Source organism: Drosophila busckii, chromosome 2R (genome assembly GCF_011750605.1).
Source record: "Drosophila busckii strain San Diego stock center, stock number 13000-0081.31 chromosome 2R, ASM1175060v1, whole genome shotgun sequence".
Classification (NCBI taxonomy): Eukaryota; Metazoa; Arthropoda; class Insecta; order Diptera; family Drosophilidae; genus Drosophila; species Drosophila busckii.
This window is the reverse complement of record NC_046605.1, coordinates 18,007,825-18,026,578: the sequence shown is the minus strand read 5'-3', so window position 1 is coordinate 18,026,578 and position 18,754 is coordinate 18,007,825. Positions and strand designations below refer to the sequence as shown.

The 18,754-nt window shown below is 40.0% G+C and overlaps 2 protein-coding genes across 5 annotated transcripts; one reads left to right on the top strand and one right to left on the bottom strand.

The window, feature by feature from the left end:
• Positions 1–232: 232 nt before the first annotated feature.
• LOC108596769 (PHD finger protein rhinoceros) lies at positions 233–16,041 on the top strand. Of its 4 annotated transcripts, XM_017982863.1 has the most exons (8): positions 5,826–6,249; positions 8,938–9,320; positions 9,375–9,763; positions 9,870–9,992; positions 10,202–10,767; positions 11,435–12,266; positions 13,999–14,733; positions 14,920–16,030. In XM_017982863.1, the coding sequence occupies exons 1-8, from the start codon at positions 5,841–5,843 to the stop codon at positions 15,527–15,529; spliced, it is 4,047 nt and encodes a 1,348-aa protein (XP_017838352.1). In that variant the 5' UTR covers positions 5,826–5,840; the 3' UTR covers positions 15,530–16,030. The 4 variants fall into 4 exon arrangements, with proteins under 4 accessions (XP_017838353.1, XP_017838351.1, XP_017838350.1 ...); XM_017982864.1 differs by lacking the exons at positions 5,826–6,249; positions 10,202–10,767; positions 11,435–12,266 and adding an exon at positions 233–650 and having other exon boundaries at positions 12,568–14,733; positions 14,920–16,037; XM_017982862.2 differs by lacking the exons at positions 10,202–10,767; positions 11,435–12,266 and having other exon boundaries at positions 5,812–6,249; positions 12,568–14,733; positions 14,923–16,041.
• Positions 16,042–16,425: 384 nt separating this feature from the next.
• Positions 16,426–18,681, bottom strand: LOC108594698 (putative helicase mov-10-B.2). The gene has a single exon (XM_017979838.1). The coding sequence runs from the start codon at positions 18,679–18,681 to the stop codon at positions 16,426–16,428; it is 2,256 nt and encodes a 751-aa protein (XP_017835327.1).
• Positions 18,682–18,754: the final 73 nt, after the last annotated feature.

Here is an 18,754-nt window from a genome sequence, read left to right as displayed (position 1 = left end):
ATACGCCCGACTGCAGCAACAATAACAATTTCCATATGATTTTGGAGATAATGTGAAAAACTTGCAGCCGCAAACAAAATACGAATTTCAAATGTTTGGCACAAAAGTTTCGCGTGCATAACAGACAAAATACAAAAAAAAAGACCAAACCACAAATAATTGTGAAAATTAACAAAAAGCCAAAAAGAAGGCAAAACATTGAGCAAAATATATTGCTAAAGTTGTTATATTTATTTTTTTGAAAGTGCAGTGAAAACGAAATATGATTAATTAGCAAATGAGGTAGCAAACATTAATGTATAAATATTTTAACAAAGCGTTTGCATGTGAGCGTTAACGCCAAACGCCGCGCGTTTTCCATCGCTCGCGGCGCGACACAAAACGCGCGCGATTTTCAAATTTAAACGGGAAGCAGCCGAAACTGAAATTTGCAACAAGCGGCAGAGGCACAGGCACAGGCACAGGCACATTGCATAAATTAAGTGACTACTGCATTGTGTAAGTGAAAATGGATTCAATGGCTTCGGATTTGGCGCGACCGCTGGAGGCGATTTTTATCACCACGCCACCTTCAACGCCGCTCATCGTCGCCTCACTCACGCGCACGACAACGCCGCGCGATCTGCCAACTATGTATCATTTTGATTTTGGTAAGTCTGCCCATAACTAACTGTATATGCCGCTTGTCTATGGCTAACTAGCACTAACGAGACGCCAAGCAATTAGCATAAGTACCTCAAGTGCATTGCCTTTTTGCTTTTTAATTTATGCACACACGTAGCAGCAGCTGCATAAAAAGTTTCAAAAACAAAATAACGTTAACGTTAACGCTTTAACGTTCATAAAACTTGTCTTGGCCGCATCGCATCGCATCGCATCGCAGCGACTTCCGCGCAGGCGCAGGCACGCAGCCAAGGTAGGAAGTGGCTGCCTAGACAAAAGGCTTAGAAAATCAAATATTTATTTCGATTAAAACAATATAAATATGTTTGTGCATTAATGAAGTCATTAAAAGTGTGTACACTAAATGCTGTGAAAAATCAATAAACACAAGTTTTGAATAAATACTGCAGACATTTCCGGTTAGCATTTTGAATTCTTCAGCGTTAGCGTGAGCTGCATACTTTATTTTTTAGACTGTCAACGCTTTTAATTTGTTTGTAAATAATAAAATTGCCAATTTCAATTAATCTACTTCAAACAAACAAATTCTTAGACTTTGTAAAAAGCTGTAATTTGCTATGTAGCTTACGAAGTGTGGCAGTAAATAGAGTAATTAAATACAATAAATAGTTAGTGTTGAATAAAAATTAGACATTGTATAGGAATTGAATCACATATAGTTTACATGATAATATATTTTGTTTAAATGCAGGAAATATTTTATTAATACCCAGCTAATATTAACAAAAACAATTTTATATTTTATGAAATAGTTAATATCTCAGCTTTTATTAAACTTAAATTAAATTCGATATAAATTGGTCGACTCTTATGCCCTACAGTGTTCAAATTAAATTTAATTATTTAATTATTTCATCTCATTTCATTTCCATTTAATTTAAATTTCGAACATAAGGGTCCATTAAGTTTTTGTTTTAATTTATCTGCATTTAGCATACTAAATAGATATTTTCTATGAGAACAAAACTAAATTAATTTTCAGTTTGTCAAAAAAAAAAAAATATGCATATTATTAAAAGTTTATTATTTCAGATACTTAATAAAAAATGGTTTTACCAGCTTATATATAAAAGCTTACATCTCAAACATAGATTTCTAATAAAAATCAAGTTTATTTAAGATTTTTTTCTATTCCCCTACTCTTCAATAGATTTGTTTCGCATACAATTTTTATATTTTTAAGCCTTAATGGGCTTTTATGAATTTATAAATATATTTTCGTCACATACTGTAACTCGGACTTTTTGAATATTTTCTTTAGTAAATATATAATATAATTCTTTGACTGTGCTCAGAAGCTAATCTAATTAATTAATCTCATATCTGATACAAGCAATCTTTTATTATATTTATATTTACAAGCAATTTTTAGTGCTCGCAACATTCTTTTTTTTCTAAGTCGTTAACTTTCTAGAAAATGACATCAGTGAGAATTGCAAACAAAATTTATGTGTGCAAACAAAAAACGTTAACAAACGTAAATAAATACAAAAGTAGAAGAAGCCAAGTAAGCGACAACGCCGACATATCCTAACTATGCCAATTTCCATTTAGAGTCGCCAAAATTGACATGAATTCATTTTAATTAAATTACGACTTAAGCAACAAGAGACTTGTTAACTGTTTTTGGCGATATTTAATAAAATGCCAACACACCTACGTATATAAATTATAAGATATATGCGCAGATATACTATATAGCTATATAGTTGACAGAAATCGAGCGTAGATTGTTTTGTAAGCGCAGCACGTTGAGAAATAAACTGCGTGCGTGCTTTAACTAATGCCGTCAATATCTAACTTTACTCAATAAATTCATTGTCACTCACTTCATATTTTGCTAGGCTAGGCCCTTAGCCAACTTAAAAGTCACCGCATGACAATTTCTTTTGCATAAGCTCTGACCCAGTTTAGCAACACCCACTTGAATATTATTAGAACTGATCCCACTTGAAATTTCCTTGACATTGAACCACATTAATTGCTTTGTCAATACCTCAACTCGAATTCCAGTTTGATTTTTGCACATAGAATGAATTCCAAAGTCAAATACCAGTTTTTAACTTTTGCAACGTAGTTCATTAGACAACAACAACAACAACAGCAACAATTTGTTATTGTTTTGTTATTTAAACAAAAGCTCGCTTGTTATTGACAAATTGCAGTTAAAACCAGTTTTAAAACGTAGTAAAAATTGAAGTGTAAAACTAAATCATAACAATTCATGTTTATTTATTTTTAAACATTTTTGTAAAATATTTGTTTAGTATTTTAAACATTTTTATACAGCTGTGTTGAGCAACTGCTTTGTTCAAATTAAGCTTAGCGCAAAAGCTTGAGTAAAGCTTTTCAGTGTTGCTGTGCTGCAAAAACTACTTTTTGTTGGGCAGTAAAAATAGGAATGTTGACATTGCATTAATTTATTCCTCTGAGAGTTTGCATTTTTAACAATTTAGAATTTACTTCTATTTTTAATTATTTTATAGCAACAATTAAAACTCTCTCAGCTCTTTCATCTTTTCCAAATCGAATCAATAATTGTGTTCCGCAGCAAGCGGAAATAACTTTACAGTCTATGCAAAACTAAAGCTAAAAACAGAAACTATTTTCCACTTTCTAAAAGCAATCAGCAAAGCCAACAACAATGTAAACCCAAGAAAACACATAAATCAACATCAATTTGTATTAACAACAAGCAATTACAACAAAACAACAACAAAAGCATAACAGAACAGAAATTGTGCAATCTGCAAAATGCAGCTAAGAACTTGGGTAAAAAAAAAAGCAACAACAACTCAACTTTGTTACATATGAGCACGCCAATGAACTGAAATGATTTCATTACAACGCAAGAGGGAAATCGAGAGGGGAAAAGTGTGGGAAAACTGCTGACAGCGACTGCTACATTAGTGAGAAAATACGTCTCAAAGTGTTTGTTGATGATATGCGGAGTAAAGTGTTTTTTAAGAGAAAGAGAATAAATGGAAAAATGTTTGGCATGTTTTGATATTTCATGAATATTATAGATTTTAAAGCTACTGTAAAAAGTTGAGAATTAGTGCAATAAATTTAGAATTTATTTTGATATTTTAAATTAAAAAGAATTTAATTTAGTATGTATTTTAAATTAAAATTTTTTTTAAAGATAAAGTTAAAAGATTACATTAGTTATTTTTTATTGTCAGATAAGTGCTAGGGTTTAAAATTTATTTTGGTAATTGTTTTGTATAGAATTGATTTTGAACATAATATTAATAAATTAAATAATTATAGCCACTGTTTTATATATAATTCATTTTTAATAATACAAAAAAAAAGTTAAATTCATTGCACTTTTATTCCTTTTCATGATATTTTTCAATTACTTTGTAGCAAATTTTTGAATTTTTGCTTGACTTTGACACTCAAAGTTTCTCTCAGTGTCTTTAGTTTTAGTTTAGTGTCTCAACTAATTTACGCATATGGAAACATTGAATGCATTTGCACATTATAGTATTGAGTTCATGTCGAGTGTGCCTGCCTTGCTCCCAAAACTGCCAGCCAACCAAAACCAAGTGCACTATTTATAAGCACGCGCCCTTTTTGTTGATGGAGAATCTGTTAGAGAGCAGCTAACAAAATGTATTTTTGTCTGCCTCGAGGCATATGACAATTATGGGAGATTATGGAGAATGGTTTATGGCAACTCTAGGACGCGTGGGCGACCACAGAGCAACCCAAACGCCCCAAAGAATTGTTGGTTCAATAATTTTGATAGCGCTGGCATGCTTCAAGTTCATTACACCAGCTAAAGCAGCAAAGCCTCTTGGCCCAATCGATGAAATATGTTTGTTTGTCAAGGCAAGTTGCATAAGAGTCGCTGCTACGCATCGCAAGTGACGTCATCGGGCCAACTGTCAACTCTATTGAGATCAGCTGCAGTCTCTGTTCGTTGTATTGTGATTTATGGCGAGCTGCAATCAGTTGAGTTTATCATGAGACCGCTTACGAGCAGAGACAGATACAGATGCAGCTACAGCTACAGATACAGATACAAAAGGCACTCAAAAGTGCATTCGCATTTCAATTAAGAAAAAAGAGGCTGCGACCAAAATAAGCTGGAAAAAAAAACAAACTTGAAACGAAAACGAAACTGTAAAAGAAGAATTAAAATGCAAAGCTTGACAACAACGAAGTGTAAATACTCTAATGCAACATTTTAATAAATACAAAAAAAAAATTATTAAAATATTATAAAATTCTCAAGTCGATTAGTAGCATCGTTTTATTTTCAATTGAGTTAAAAATTTGCTTCCACTTTAACTTTTGAGTTATTAATTTAAATTAAATACTAAAATTAAATAGTACAAAATTCTTGAATTGAATTAAAAATTGTAGCTCTTTAATTTTTAGGCAAAATTTGAATTAATTATAAAAACTTTGCTAGTCAATCCAGCCTTGATTTCAAATTAATTTCAAACTGTAGCCAAATGTGTCTCCAACTCCATTGCCAGCTGTTTATTTATGTGTGCCGCATGCAACAGCAAATGTTGCTGAGCGCCGCAAAATGTTTCAGCTACCATTTTTGGGCGCACTTATGTAACTATTTTTGTTTTCTCTGCTGTTGCTCTCCCCCTGTTGACCAAATCGGGGCATAATATTCCAGCCCACACCCAAGCCCGGGGCACAGGAAGTTTGTCACCTTTGATGTTTTCGCTGATTGACTGAAAGGAAATTAAGTGCAAGATTTCAATTAGCCAAAGTTCAGCAACATTGCAGCCGGCAACATAAAATAAATCAAGCGTTAAGACTAAAGTTTAGCTAGCCAGCAGTCGAACAAAGAATAGACGCCATTGTTAAGCTTAAATATTCTTGTTGTTGTTGTTGTTGCAACACCCACACAGCAGAACATAAACTGGCAGCTGGAGTGCAGCTATTTTTAATTGAATGCAAAATATGCTCGCCAGCAACATGTTGCTATAAGCTTTGCTCTCTCTCTCTCTCTCTCTCGCAGGTGTTGGTGTTGCTGCTGTCGTTGAATGTTGATTTCGTGCTTGGCGCTCAGTTGAGCAGAAAACGCCGGCGCGTGTGGTTTATGCAGACAAAAGCGCGCTTGGGATTAAAATGTGCATTTAAAAATAACGTGCGAGTGCAGTAGGAATACAAAAGTTTACAAAATGAGCAAGAAAATGTGGCACAAAATCTTTAAATCGAAATCACAAAAGCAGCAAAAGCAACAGCAACAGTTGAGCAAAATCAATAAGCGTCACAGTCGCGGCATTTACGAGGAGTATCAGCAATTAAATGAACTGCTCAATGGTGAAAAGTTGCAAACAATTTGTAGTGAAAATCAAATGCAAAATGAAATGCCGAATGAAAATGAAAACGAAAACAAATACGGCAATGTGTTTGAGCAGCAGCCGCCGCAAAGTTCTTTCAACTCCACGGCGCTTACTGAGGCGCAACAATTGCAGCAGCAGCAGCAACATGCCCCACAGCTATCCACATTTACACGCGTTCGCAACACATTCTCACTGCGTCGCAGCAGCAACAATAGCAACAACAACAACAAGAATGTTAAGCCAAGTGAGTTGCTGGTCACGGCCACGCCTACGCCAACGCCCACGCCCAAAGCACAATTGCAGCGCGTTTTGATTGTTGTCAATAAAATCGATATAACAACAGCAGCAGCAACAGCAACGCCAACAACTAACATGTTTACTAACAATGCTAATCATTTGCATGCATCAACAACAGCAACAACAGTAACAAGTAAATTTATAACAAATTATTAACAAAGCTGCGCTACAACTTATTAAGCATTTAAGCGCAACAATTAAATTTCTTTTTAAATAGTTAATTTAGTTAAATTAGCGACAGTTAAAGTTCGTGAAAGTTTAGTCAAGCAATGGGTGCTGAACTCCAGACTAATGGTCTTAGCTAGCTTAGAAATATATTAACTAGATTTCTTTTGAGTTCATGACAACTACACATAGAATATATAACAAGTCCATCGGGTTAGCCACAGCAAGCGCTGTAAATTTTAGTCAAAACAGAACATAAAGGAATTCAATTGCTCAGAATATTAAGTTAGCCAACTCGAAGCTGATTTTGGGTTTTTATATATATTTCAATTATTTGTGTAATCTTTTAAGTGTTGAAACCATTTTTTTATTATTATAGATTCAGCCTCTGTGCAATCATATTTATTTATAAGCTCATATTGCCTTTAAGCTCTCTTATATTTGTTGAAGAGCAGACCCCAGCTGACATTTCCATAAGCTTATCAGCTGAACTAAATACGCCGAAATTTAAGAAGTACGAGAGTTTGTCTTTTTAACTGCAAATCAATTAGCAATTGCCTGCTGTTCAACTTTCGACCGTTTGAACTTTCTAGTGCTCCACATAATGTAAATCAAAATCTGCTTAAGAGTCCAACGCTCACTGCAGCGGCAGCAATGAGCGCCCTGCTGTTTTAGCAGTTGGTTCTAATGGCTGACCACAGCGCCTTTTTGTATTTATAAAAACTCAAGTGGAAATAATTGAAAGATATGCATAAATAATCTTATAATGGCCACAGTAGCTGCACTCTATGCAATTTTGCAAGCATCATTAACATATATATCTATATATATATATATACATATATGCATGGCTATAAAAAAATCTTCAGCTGCTTCCCAGTGCAGAGTACTCACCCACTTCTCATGGGGATTACATAGCTGAAGACTGCATCTGCATTGATTTGAATTCGAAATGAGCTGAGTGCCACAAGATGTTGCACATGCGTGTCAGATTGTAAGCTGCAATTTGTATGCAACTGCAACTGCAATTGAAATAACTTAAAGCACAGTTAGGGTTCCTCAATAATGTAGAGCGCCTTCTAAGACAGGTGTTGGTCTTCCAGCAACAAATATTGTATAATAAACTCAACGCCTACAAACAAATGTGACGAACAACACAGTTTTTGGTTGAGACCAGCTGCCAAACTTGGATATTACAGCATTTGAACAAGCAATTGTTGAAACCATCAGAGCGAGCACATAAATAGTTTATGGAGCGAGCACACAAAACTAACAACTATAAATTATTTGTTGAAAATACAATATATATTTGTCTATTGTCTTGCTAAAGGCAGAATTTATAGGGCTCTTGCTCCATTTTTCGTTTTTGGCGCATTAATTGTCGCCGGAAAAACCAAACTTGGTGAAAATGCTTGTCAGCTGGCTTGTAGGCTTTTCACTTTTTATGTGAGAGTTATTTCGTAGGGCTCAAGTCTACGCCATTTGGCTAAACGCCAACGCAAATTGTTTGCCAAGCGAATTTTCGTTTTCTTGGCTTCCTTTCAAATTCAGAGTCTGCTTAACTGATACGAGATAAATTTGTTAACAAACACTCTACTTTTTAATGAAAGTGGAAAAATTTTAATGAAAGCACAAATTAGTTAAGTTTAGGACTCACTGAACTATTTTGTATAATAAGTACTACATGTTGGTGATAATCTCTCTAACCTAGACTAAACTATAATCATTGCTTTAAACATTAATTTGCTTATATTGTCGATTAAGATTACAACGAATGTGACATAAATTCAGTTGAGCCATCAACCTTATTCCAGTTCATAGCATTGAATCAAAAACATTTGAGAAATAACTTTGTAGCGTTATTATTATTTTCAAATCGAATCCATCTAGTGATAATTACTTTCAATCTGATTAAATAAATGATAAATGCCAGCATACTGAGCTTCTCTTGATAACATTTTGTACGTGAAGTCTGAACCAGTCCATAAAATGGCTGCTACCTAACTTATTATTAATATGTAAAGCAATAATAACAGAAGAGTTTCTTTTGTGCATAGTATATGTTGGCTCAAATAAACAAAGTGTTGGCGATTGTGCCAATTTTTGTTTATACCTGAATTTCTGAGGCTCATATTCAGTCAATAGAAGAAACATAAAGCTAAAGTATTTTATTTATTAGTATTGGGTATATTTATAACTTTTGGCTGTCTATCTATCACTTTTTAATTTGTAATTTAGTTTTCCAACTATCATCAACTATCATCATATAAGCCTCTTAATTCTAAGCACTTAATCAAACTACAACAATAAAATTTTAGAAGCAATTTGTTTAGGGCGTCTAGACGAGTGTCTACAGAAATTTTTAACAGCAGATCTAAAGCCCTACAAGTCAAATATTAAATAAACAAATAAAATTTATATATTTTCACATAATATTCACAATAATTTTATTTTGTGTGGTCCACAACAGCTAACATGGAGTCCGACACAGGCGATGATGAGCAGCTGCCGGGACCGCCACCGGGACCCCTGACCACAGGCCACAGTGTGCCCGTGGACGAGCATGTGTCCAGCACAGGCACCGACCTAACACCTTGCCCCAACTGCAGTCGCACCTTCAATCTGAGTGCGCTGCGCAAACACGTGGTCGTCTGTGAGAAAATGACCAAGAAGCGTAAAGTGTTTGACTCGTCGCGTCAGCGTCGCGATGGCACCGCGCTCTCAACCTATGTGCTGCCCAAGAACTTTGGGCTGCCCAATGCAGAGAAAGCCTCAGGCGTGCATACGCCGCCAGCAGCAAGTCGCGAGGCGAGCACAGTGTCCACATCAGGCATGAGCCAGTCCATGCAGGAGGTGAGCCAAGCCTATTTAGAATAGAGTTTTTAATAAATGTTATTTAATTTGTAGGTCAAAGAGTCACCTCAGATGCTGCGACGCACTACAGCGCGCACTTCCATGCGCAAGCCGGCTGCTCCAGCTGCAACTGAAGCTAGCCCAGCAGCAACTGCAGCCACAGTTACTGCAACTGCCGCACCAGCTGCAGCTGGTGCTCCACCCTTGGCGCGTGATCGCATGCGCTCCTCGGATCGTTCATTGGCACGTCGCATACAAGGCGTTGCCTCGGAGCGTTGTCCGCACTGTGAGCGCAGCTTTAATCCCAAGGCCTTTGATCGCCATGTGGAGTGGTGCAAGGAGAAGGCCATACAAGCTACGATCAAGTCCAGCAGCACCACTGAGACCAGCAAGGCCAAGGAGCGCATGGAAGCACGCAAGCAATATAGGCCACCGAATCTAAAGTAAGCCTTGACTTTCTATATATGCTCTGAATTTTTACTTAAGCCACATTCATTTTTTTGTTTTTCACATTCTGATTTCTTTCAATTTCAATTCTATTTATTTTAGAACGAAACGCTCCATAAACCGCGACAAATACTCCAACGAGGAACAATACGAACAAGAAATGGTTTCACCCAAACAATACACAATGAGCACCTCCTCCATGGCATCGTCTGTGCACAGTGATAAGTAAGTAGCAGTTATAGACTTTAGCTTGTATTTACTGTAGTCTTAGTCTAACATAACTTGGTGGACTTTAGTCTGGGTTTGCCACGTCTGGTGTATGCCAGGGTTGTCGTCTAATATTCTATTCGTAGCCGTAGACCCGTAGCTTGCTCTTCAACTACTCCACTCTATAACCCTACCAAACCACCCTTTCACATCTAAATCCACATCAGCTCGCAGAAGTCTGTGAAGACCTCAAGCAAGTCTCGAACTATTGTCACCCAGAATACAGTTAGCTTGCATATGACCACAGACGATATCAATGTCAGCAATCAGGATCGTTCTAGACGCAAGGCCGGCGATACTTGCCAACAAATTGATGACACAATGAAGCGTTTGAAACGCACTTCCACCTCACAGTCGCTGCAAAATGCCGAGCTCGACTGTGTGGAGGCAGCGCCATTGCGTCCGATCGCAAATCGTCGCAACAAGACAAACCGACAAAAAGTTGACTCTCCAGACAATCAGAGCTTGGAGGATCTGCATGCTGCTCAGCAGGAACAAACGAAGCGCAAGCAGCAGACTAAAGAAAAGCAAGGCAAACAATTAATGCGAGCTCCCACTTCGGAATCCCTGCAGCTGGCTAAGCTGGACTGCGAGGAAGCGGCTCCACTGAAGCCTGTAGCCAAGCGTACTACGAAAACTCAGCGCCAGAAGATAGAAGCTGCTGAACTTCTGGCAGGACAACCTCAAGTCACGATGACATTTGATGAACTGAATGGTCTAATTAAACGTAAAGGTAGGACTAGGGTTTTGCATCTCATGTACAAGTTAGGAAAAAGACTTTTGAAACGAAATAATGAAGATAGGAAAGCTACGATAGGAACATCAGTTTTAGAATCGTCGTTTCTATTGATTTTATTTAATTATTTCATGATGTTTTCGTTTCAATTCTTTTTGTTTAGTTTCATGAATTTTTTATGAATTCTATCGCTTCTGATTTTATGTGATAGGCTTAATAACCCACTTAGCAATAACAGAATATATATACTATTGATTTAGTTTAAATATTTCATGAGGTTTTCGTTGCAATTCATTTCGTTTAGTTTCTTGAATTCTTTATAAATTCCTTTGATTCCAATATTGTTTGAGAAGCTTGAGCATGAACAATATCTAGAATCTTCTTAACAAGAGCAGCATAAAGTCCAACGACTTAATGCGGAACTCCATAAGTTACCCATTGTTAAGCTGCATAGCGTGCTTCGAGTTAATCTCAACTTCAAATGATTTAATAATTAGCTTCAAAAGCGCCGTAGCATGCTGATGATTCTTAATTGAAATGCAGGCCCGAATTACAAATCAACGAAGCATAAAACACCATATGAAGCAGCAGTCTAGAAAGAAGTAGTTTAATGTTTGTAGTTTGATGTGATTTTCAATTAAGCAAAGGATGCCTCCCCCTTCAGGTAGCGCAGCCATCTCCAATCTGAACATGAACATGGCCGAACCAGAACCGAAGATACGTAGCAAGTTGCGCACATCCACATCGCTGGTGCGCCAGGCCCGTCGTCGTAATTCCGCCAAGGAGAATCCCGACTTTGATGTGCGCTGCATAGATGCACCACCCATGACTTTGAGCAAATGTGAGCTGGCCAAGGAAGTGCTGTCTAATGAATATCAGGAGTTGGAGGAGATTCCGCGTAAGCTGTACGCTGACTATGAGAGCAAATCCAGTATTATGCCGCATGGCGAGATACAAATCAAGCTGGAGGCCAGCTCCATGTCACGGATATGCCGACCTAAGAAACGCAACAATCTGCCCGCTATAGCGGGCAACGCCCAGCCCTTGCGTGCACTGCCCATGCCAGAGATCAAGCAGAGCTTGGAAGCTCTAGGTGTTAATCTGTTGCCTAGACTCGAGTTCTCCCCGCCACATAAGCGGTATGATGATCAACCAACTGATGATGAGGATGATGAGCTTGATGCCGAATTGGATATAAATGAAGAAGCCTATGAGGAGGCAAATATTGAAATTGGACAACTGCTGCAGAAGGCTAAACTTTTGGAGGAGCCCTACGATTATGATACGAACGACATTGCTGAAGATTTGCAGGATCTCGAAAGCGAAGACGAGCAGGTTGATGTTGATAATGGAGAACAAGAACAGGAAGCAACTGTCAAATTGCCGCCTATAAGTCGCCGATTGGTAGTGCTGGAACAGGATGAGGACGGCACCATGTATATCAAGGCACATAAGAGCAAGAAAAGAGGCAGCAGCAAGAGTAGTTCGAAGACGAGGTTTGTTATATATTCACCGCTATATATTATTCCCACAGTCCAGACTTTGAACCTGACGACAATCTAGGCGATGCATAGACGGTGGCGGTGTTGGATCTAAGTATACATTCTTAACAATATTTAATATTACTAAACGGGTGTTTCCAATTCGGTTTCTAAATTATATACACTATAATAGTTGAATGATCTATTACAATCTAAAATTAATTTTTTTAAACGGATATTTTTTTCATTTGACTCTACAATTAGTCTAAATTTCATATTTCTAAATTAAATTCTTTTTTTTTTTTAATTCTATCAGCGGTTTTAGCTCCCTCGCTGGCGACAAATACGATCCGTTTCTGTCAGCCAAGCGTCAGCTGGAGGAGCTGTGCACGCCCAACACTCCACCCGACAATGAACTTCCCACACCGACAGCCACAACGATCATGTCCAGTTCGCTAACTGGCAGTTTGACCAAACCAATGACCATGACTACGCCTAATGCGACAAGTACTCCCAAGGCTACAGCGCCGTCAAACTTTAGACGCACTGCCTCCTTGAGAGGTCCACGTCGCACACCTTTGCTGCCCAGTCGCCCTTTGTTTGCCACCAACTATCGTCCGACTATACAGCGTGGACTCTCGGACGAAGGTCCCATCTCCAGCAATTTTCTGAAACCCGAGGAGTATGATGAGATGCCAGTGCGTGCTGCTTGTGGCAACGACTTCCACAGTCCGCGTGTAGTGCGTCGGGATACAAGCGCCTCGAATCGCAAGCAGCAGCTGAAGCTGCCACTGAGTGCAGCAAATGAGTCGCAGCCACAGCGCAATGTGGCCAAGACAGACTCGCTGGCGGTGTTTCTCAAATATGAGCATGAGCTGGAGCAGCTGAATGCTAAGGCGGCGGAAGTGGCTGCCAAAAACAAGGAGCTTAGCAGCAAGGAACTCAAGGATAAGAGCAACAATCTAAGCAAACAGAACTCGGCAAAGAATCTAAACACTCAGCTGCCGCCGCTGATCAAGCCCAGCGCCACGCCTAGTAAGGAGAACAATGAGAATTTGGCGCCGCTTCGTTTGGAGCCGCTACTCCACAAGCCCAGCACGCCCAATGTGAATCAGCAGCCCATCAAGCTGGAGCACATTTTTGGTGGCCAGCGTCTGGCCGAGTTTATAGATCCCAAGTTAATCAATGCCTGCGATAATCTCAATGTTTGCGCCACCAGCTCAGAGGCCAGCTCGACGCCGCAGACGCTGCTACAAAGTCGCAGCAGCTCCCAGTCTACCATTACCCAGGAGCGTCGACATTCTGGCGAGGCGCGAAATCTACTCAAGCGCAAGATGCGCCTGGGACGCAATCAGTTTCTCTACGATGCCTCGCCAGAGGAGGCAGGCAGCTGTGCCGATGATGAGGGCAATCGCAGCTCACTGGAGTTTGATGAACAATGCTGGCAACAGCAACAGAAGCAGCAACAGCAGCTTACACACACCTTACCCACGCCCAGTTTTGATGACTTTGATTTTGAGGAATTTCTCTCGTCATTTGCCCAAGAGCATGACCAGGAGCAATTTCCACTGTTTCGCGATTGTCGCGAGTTTTTGTTGAATCGCACGACGAGCCGACAGCGCTCGTGCCAGAAAGCGAGTTCAACTTTGACACCGACCTTGACCACGACGACGCCAACAGCTACACCAAGACAGCCACAATTTATAACGCCGCCCAGTGCTAATAGCTTATTGCCTTCCGCCCACAGGAGTACAGGCTCAAATGATTCTGGCAGTGTCAGTTCCGAGAAGTCGGCGTCAAACAGTCGCTATGCTACGGCCAGCAGCAGCAGCGGCGGTGGCGGAGGCGGCAGCGCTGATGAGAAGTCTCTAAAGCAGGACGAATCGCAAAAACGTGAAATATTCATTAGCATTGAAACGGAGCCAAATGCACAGGGCAGCTCACCCATATCGCCAGATTCACTGCGTCATATGGTGGGCAATGCTCAGACGCCCATTGATGTGCTGCATATTGAGAATGGCAATGAGCCGGAGCACGCCAAGTTTAGCAAGATAAGCGATAATGAGGAGCAGCAGGAGGCAGAGTTCGCTGCTGAGGCTAGCCGCATTCCCAAGAGGCGGCCAGCCACAGCAGCGGGCTCATCTGCCACGCTGCCAGCGCTAAGTCTAGCCCCCAATGTGGAGGCAAATAATGCTAAAAATGCATTTGAGCGCATGCGCAACGATTTTCAGCAGCTGGGCGAGCAAATTGGCGCCTCCGTGCGTCGTGATCTCTTGCAGCGTCAAGAGCAAGTGCTGCAACAGCAACAACAACAACAAATTCAGGCACAGCAACAGGAACTGAAAGCCAACTCACCATTAACGCCATCTCCATCAGGAGACTCGGATGAACAGAGTAGTCTGGATGGCTATCCCATGTCCTCCTCGCACTCTTCACATCATGGCGTTAGTTTCAAGAACAGCACGGACTCGGCTTATGGCAGGTGAGGTTGCGATTTGTAAAAATTTAGCTATAGCCAAATCGTTTTTAAACGAGTAACGAGTCAAAATTGCCAAATAATCGATAAATTAGAATTTTATTTAAGCAGTAACGGCATTTCTATACGTTATCAATACCAATAACTGATAAAGCCTAATTTTTAATTTGAAATTGTTTTTTTCGCCAACAGCAGCAACTCTCCGGCTAGTCTGTCTCGCCAGCGTTCCAGCGAAATCCAGTTACAGTCCAATAACAATAACAACAAGCTGTTGCGTCCGCACACAGCCAGCGGTGCATTGTCCACATCTAGCAAACAGTCCCTGGGTGTCGATGCCATCACGCAGGCGCAGTGTGATTATGGCAAACCATTGAAAGCACGCCAACGCATGTTTGCCGGCGGTGGCGTCGCTGGCGATGGTATTGCTGAGTATTCCAGCAGTGGCTCAGAGCAATCACTTCCAGCGGCCGTTACACAGCAGCAAACCTCTAACTACAACTATCAACAACAGCAGCAACTTCAACATCAACATGAGCAGCAGCAGCTGCAGCAGTACCAGCAGCCTTACAATAATAATAATGGCTACGAGCTGAACGCCAATAATTTGAGCAATAGCATGTTGGGAGGAACCGTAACGCCAACCATGTCACAGCATTCACTAATGAGCAACACCTCCAATGGCTCGTCCAGCATGACAACGAGTATGAAAATGTCCAAATTCTGTCACGAATGTGGCTGCAAGTTCGTTCTCGAGCAAGCCAAATTCTGCACGGAATGTGGCGTGAAGCGCGCTATGCTGTAGAAACTCCAAGAACTAATACCATGTAGTTTTTTTTTAGTAAATCCTAACTTGTGGACGAGCAGTGGCAAGCACTTATACCAAATGTAGTTTATGAGAGCGTTCGACATACATAATATATACATATACATTATGCTAACTGAATATATTTTCAAAATAAAATATAAACTTACATATATATAACATATTTGCAACAAGAATCGAACAAACGCATTGTTAATATGTTAATCTGAATGAACTTAACACAAGAGCGGCATTTTTTCCAATATTTCCAATTGTAAACCCTTTTAACCAAGTTGTTTAATTAACAAAGACTGAACGAATTTAAACGAATAGAAAAGGCAAACAAAAAAGAACAAGAATGCAAAATTATTTTTTACTGAAATTTTATTTGTATTTTGTAAACTGTTTACTAATATATAGTCACTGCTTATATTTAATCATAATTATATATGAGCACAAATATTTAACATAAATAAACTTAAAAAGTTGGAAATAATACCAAACATTGGCTTCAACGCACTTACGCGATTAATAAAAATATTAAATAAATTAAAATTGTCTTTTAGTTTTATGAAAATAAATTAAAAACAAACATAAAAGTCATTTCGATCTTACTAAGTATACATTTTTAAGAAATCACTTAATTCAACTTATGTTTATTGTTTTTCTTCTTATCTTTTCGACAGGCACTTAACAAATATTCCATTATCTACTTGTGATGTGGGTATAGGACATAGGATATTTTATATATTCGATTGCAGCAGCAACCAACATTTTTACAAGCTTACAAAAAATAATATAATTCACGTTTTGAACTTAACGAACTAATTGTGTAATAATGTCTTGTTATAGTTTACATATTTGTAATTAGTTTGCAGTACGATCTAACCGTTGATTCAATTCCAAGTAGAATCACTATCAGAAGAAACAAGCAAATCTTCAGCGTAAAGCTTAATCTTACCATGATTATTTATATCCTGCGGCATTTTACAATACCAAGGCAAATCCTTCTCCAATTCATCATCAAATACAATCTCCTCTTCGTCCAGAATGACATCACTCAGGAAGTTTGGTCGCAGACCACCAGGCTTCTTTTTAAACAAGTAGTTGCCATGCAATTTGCACTCGTTTATAATGAAATTAATGTCACGATGATAGCGCAACGTTACAGGATTACCAATCAGTATCATCAAGGACTTGGCGCGCGACAGCAACACATTGATCCGACGTGGATTACGCATAAAGCCCATGCTGGCAAACGAGCGCACCAGAGTAGCTATTATTATGGTCTTCTCCCGTCCCTGATAGTTCTCCACGCTGCCCACTTCCACTTGGCTGTAGCCTTGTTGGCGCAACATCTCATTGATAAGCTTGCATTGTGCTACATAAGGCGCTACCACGCCAATATCTTGCTGACTAACGCTAATGCCGCCGCCCAGTCCACCTTGCAGCAAACGCTTGACATACCAGCAAAGAACTTGGGCCTCCAGGGCGTTGTAGGAGCTAGTAGAGTCTTTTTCACGTTTGGTCACCCCATGTGTGGCCTGAAATATTATTGGAAACTTGGTGTTGGGCAACAAGGGCCAGTTGGCTGCCAGATTAACTTGCTCTGGTGGCGCTTCAGCTATAAGCTCCCCATTATAATACAGATGGTTGTAAAGTCCAACAATTTCTGGATGCGATCTATAGTTGCGACGCAGTCGCGTCTGCAGCCTGACATCGTAATTGCCATTCTCATCCAATGCATACAATTCACTGCGCAGCAGTCGCTCCATAAGCGAATGGTTCAATCCCAGTGTAGCGCAGCGATTGTTCTTAATAACAGCGCCTAGTTGCTTGTGATCGCCGGAAAGTATGACATGGCAGGCATTATGTTGTTTAATGCCCATAATGCCAATGAGCGACTCGGGCTCGGTGGAGGCACCCGCCTCATCAATAAAGACATGGGTAAAAAAATTAAATTTACCCAAATTATCGGTGACCAAACGTCCCACTGTGCACAATGTGGCCACTATGATGCCATACTGTCTTAGCTTGTCGACGCGCAGATGATCATAGCCCCCTTTGGCGCAATTGGAATGTTCCAAGAGTAGCTTCGGCACCGAGCTTATGCCTTTTGCGTAAATGGAGCGGGAAAAAAGACGCATAAGCTGCTGATCTTGACGCACATCTTGCGTGATCAAGGGTGACTGCAAAGCCTGAGCTGCGAAATGCGCCTGCAGGCGCTCATTAGTATCAAAATAGTTGCATATTCTTAAGGCAATGGTATCGCAGGCTGAGTTTGAACCGGCGGTAACAAGAATGCGACTTCGAGGTTGCTGAAGTCGCAACTGTAATATGGCCTCGACAATGGTAGTGGTCTTGCCGGTGCCGGGTGGTCCAAACACTATGTAGGGCGCCTGGCTGCTAGGGCCATGCACCAGCTGCTGCACTGCCTGCAACTGCTCCAAATTATTTGAAATGCTCTTGTTGAACAATTCAACAGCAGGTAATATCCTTGATGTGTAGCTGCTCTGTTGGTCTTTGCTGGGAAACAAATAAGAACGCAGCTCGGGGCTCTCCTGAAGCAAATGCATTGCGCGATACATAAAGCGAAAAGGCGTGCGCCGTGAGCGCAAGATCACGTAGAAGCTTTTCTTGAGTGCCTCATCACCAGGCCAGGCGCCGCGTTTGAATTTGAACTGTATGCGATTGCGTGTTACCTGATCCACACTGGCAATATAACGACACAATGGATCCTTTATAGGCAGAGCTTCGTGCTTGTGTGGCAGCAATGCCAGGACAGCCTGTTTGGGTAGTGGTGATGCTATTAAACTTTCTTGAGATATTAACACCACATCATCGAGAAAGGGCGCCAGCACCTCTTCGGGATTGACTTGCGTTGCACTCAGCTGGAAGCTATAGACAAATCTGCCCATCTTATTAATATGCACATCCGACTGCATTAACTGCGCATACAATTGCATGGTGGACACATCTTCAATGCTAAGCAGCTTTGCTAGCACCGAGCACACATTATCAGCGCCCAAGCGCTTTGTTTGCAGATATGTCTCAAATTTTGCGTCGTTTATGGTAAGGCTTTCATTGTCAAACTCTGCCTGTTCCGCGTTCAGTATTGTCTGCGAGGGCTCATAGTGCGGCAGATTCCGCATAATTTTGAGCAACCTGCAAAACTTTGTTTACTTGTTTGCTTTAGCTCATATAAGCACGCTTACCTTTTCTGTC

Excerpts from the sequence above, each read along its gene's own strand:
- LOC108596769 (XM_017982861.1), top strand. The coding sequence starts at position 5,841 with ATGAGCAAGAAAATGTGGCACAAAATCTTTAAATCGAAATCACAAAAG. Across the intron at positions 9,321-9,374 it reads TGAGCCAGTCCATGCAGGAG|GTCAAAGAGTCACCTCAGAT; the intron begins GTGAGCCAAGCC and ends TTTAATTTGTAG. Across the intron at positions 9,993-12,567 it reads TCGTCTGTGCACAGTGATAA|CGGTTTTAGCTCCCTCGCTG; the intron begins GTAAGTAGCAGT and ends TAATTCTATCAG.
- LOC108594698 (XM_017979838.1), bottom strand. The coding sequence starts at position 18,681 with ATGCGGAATCTGCCGCACTATGAGCCCTCGCAGACAATACTGAACGCG.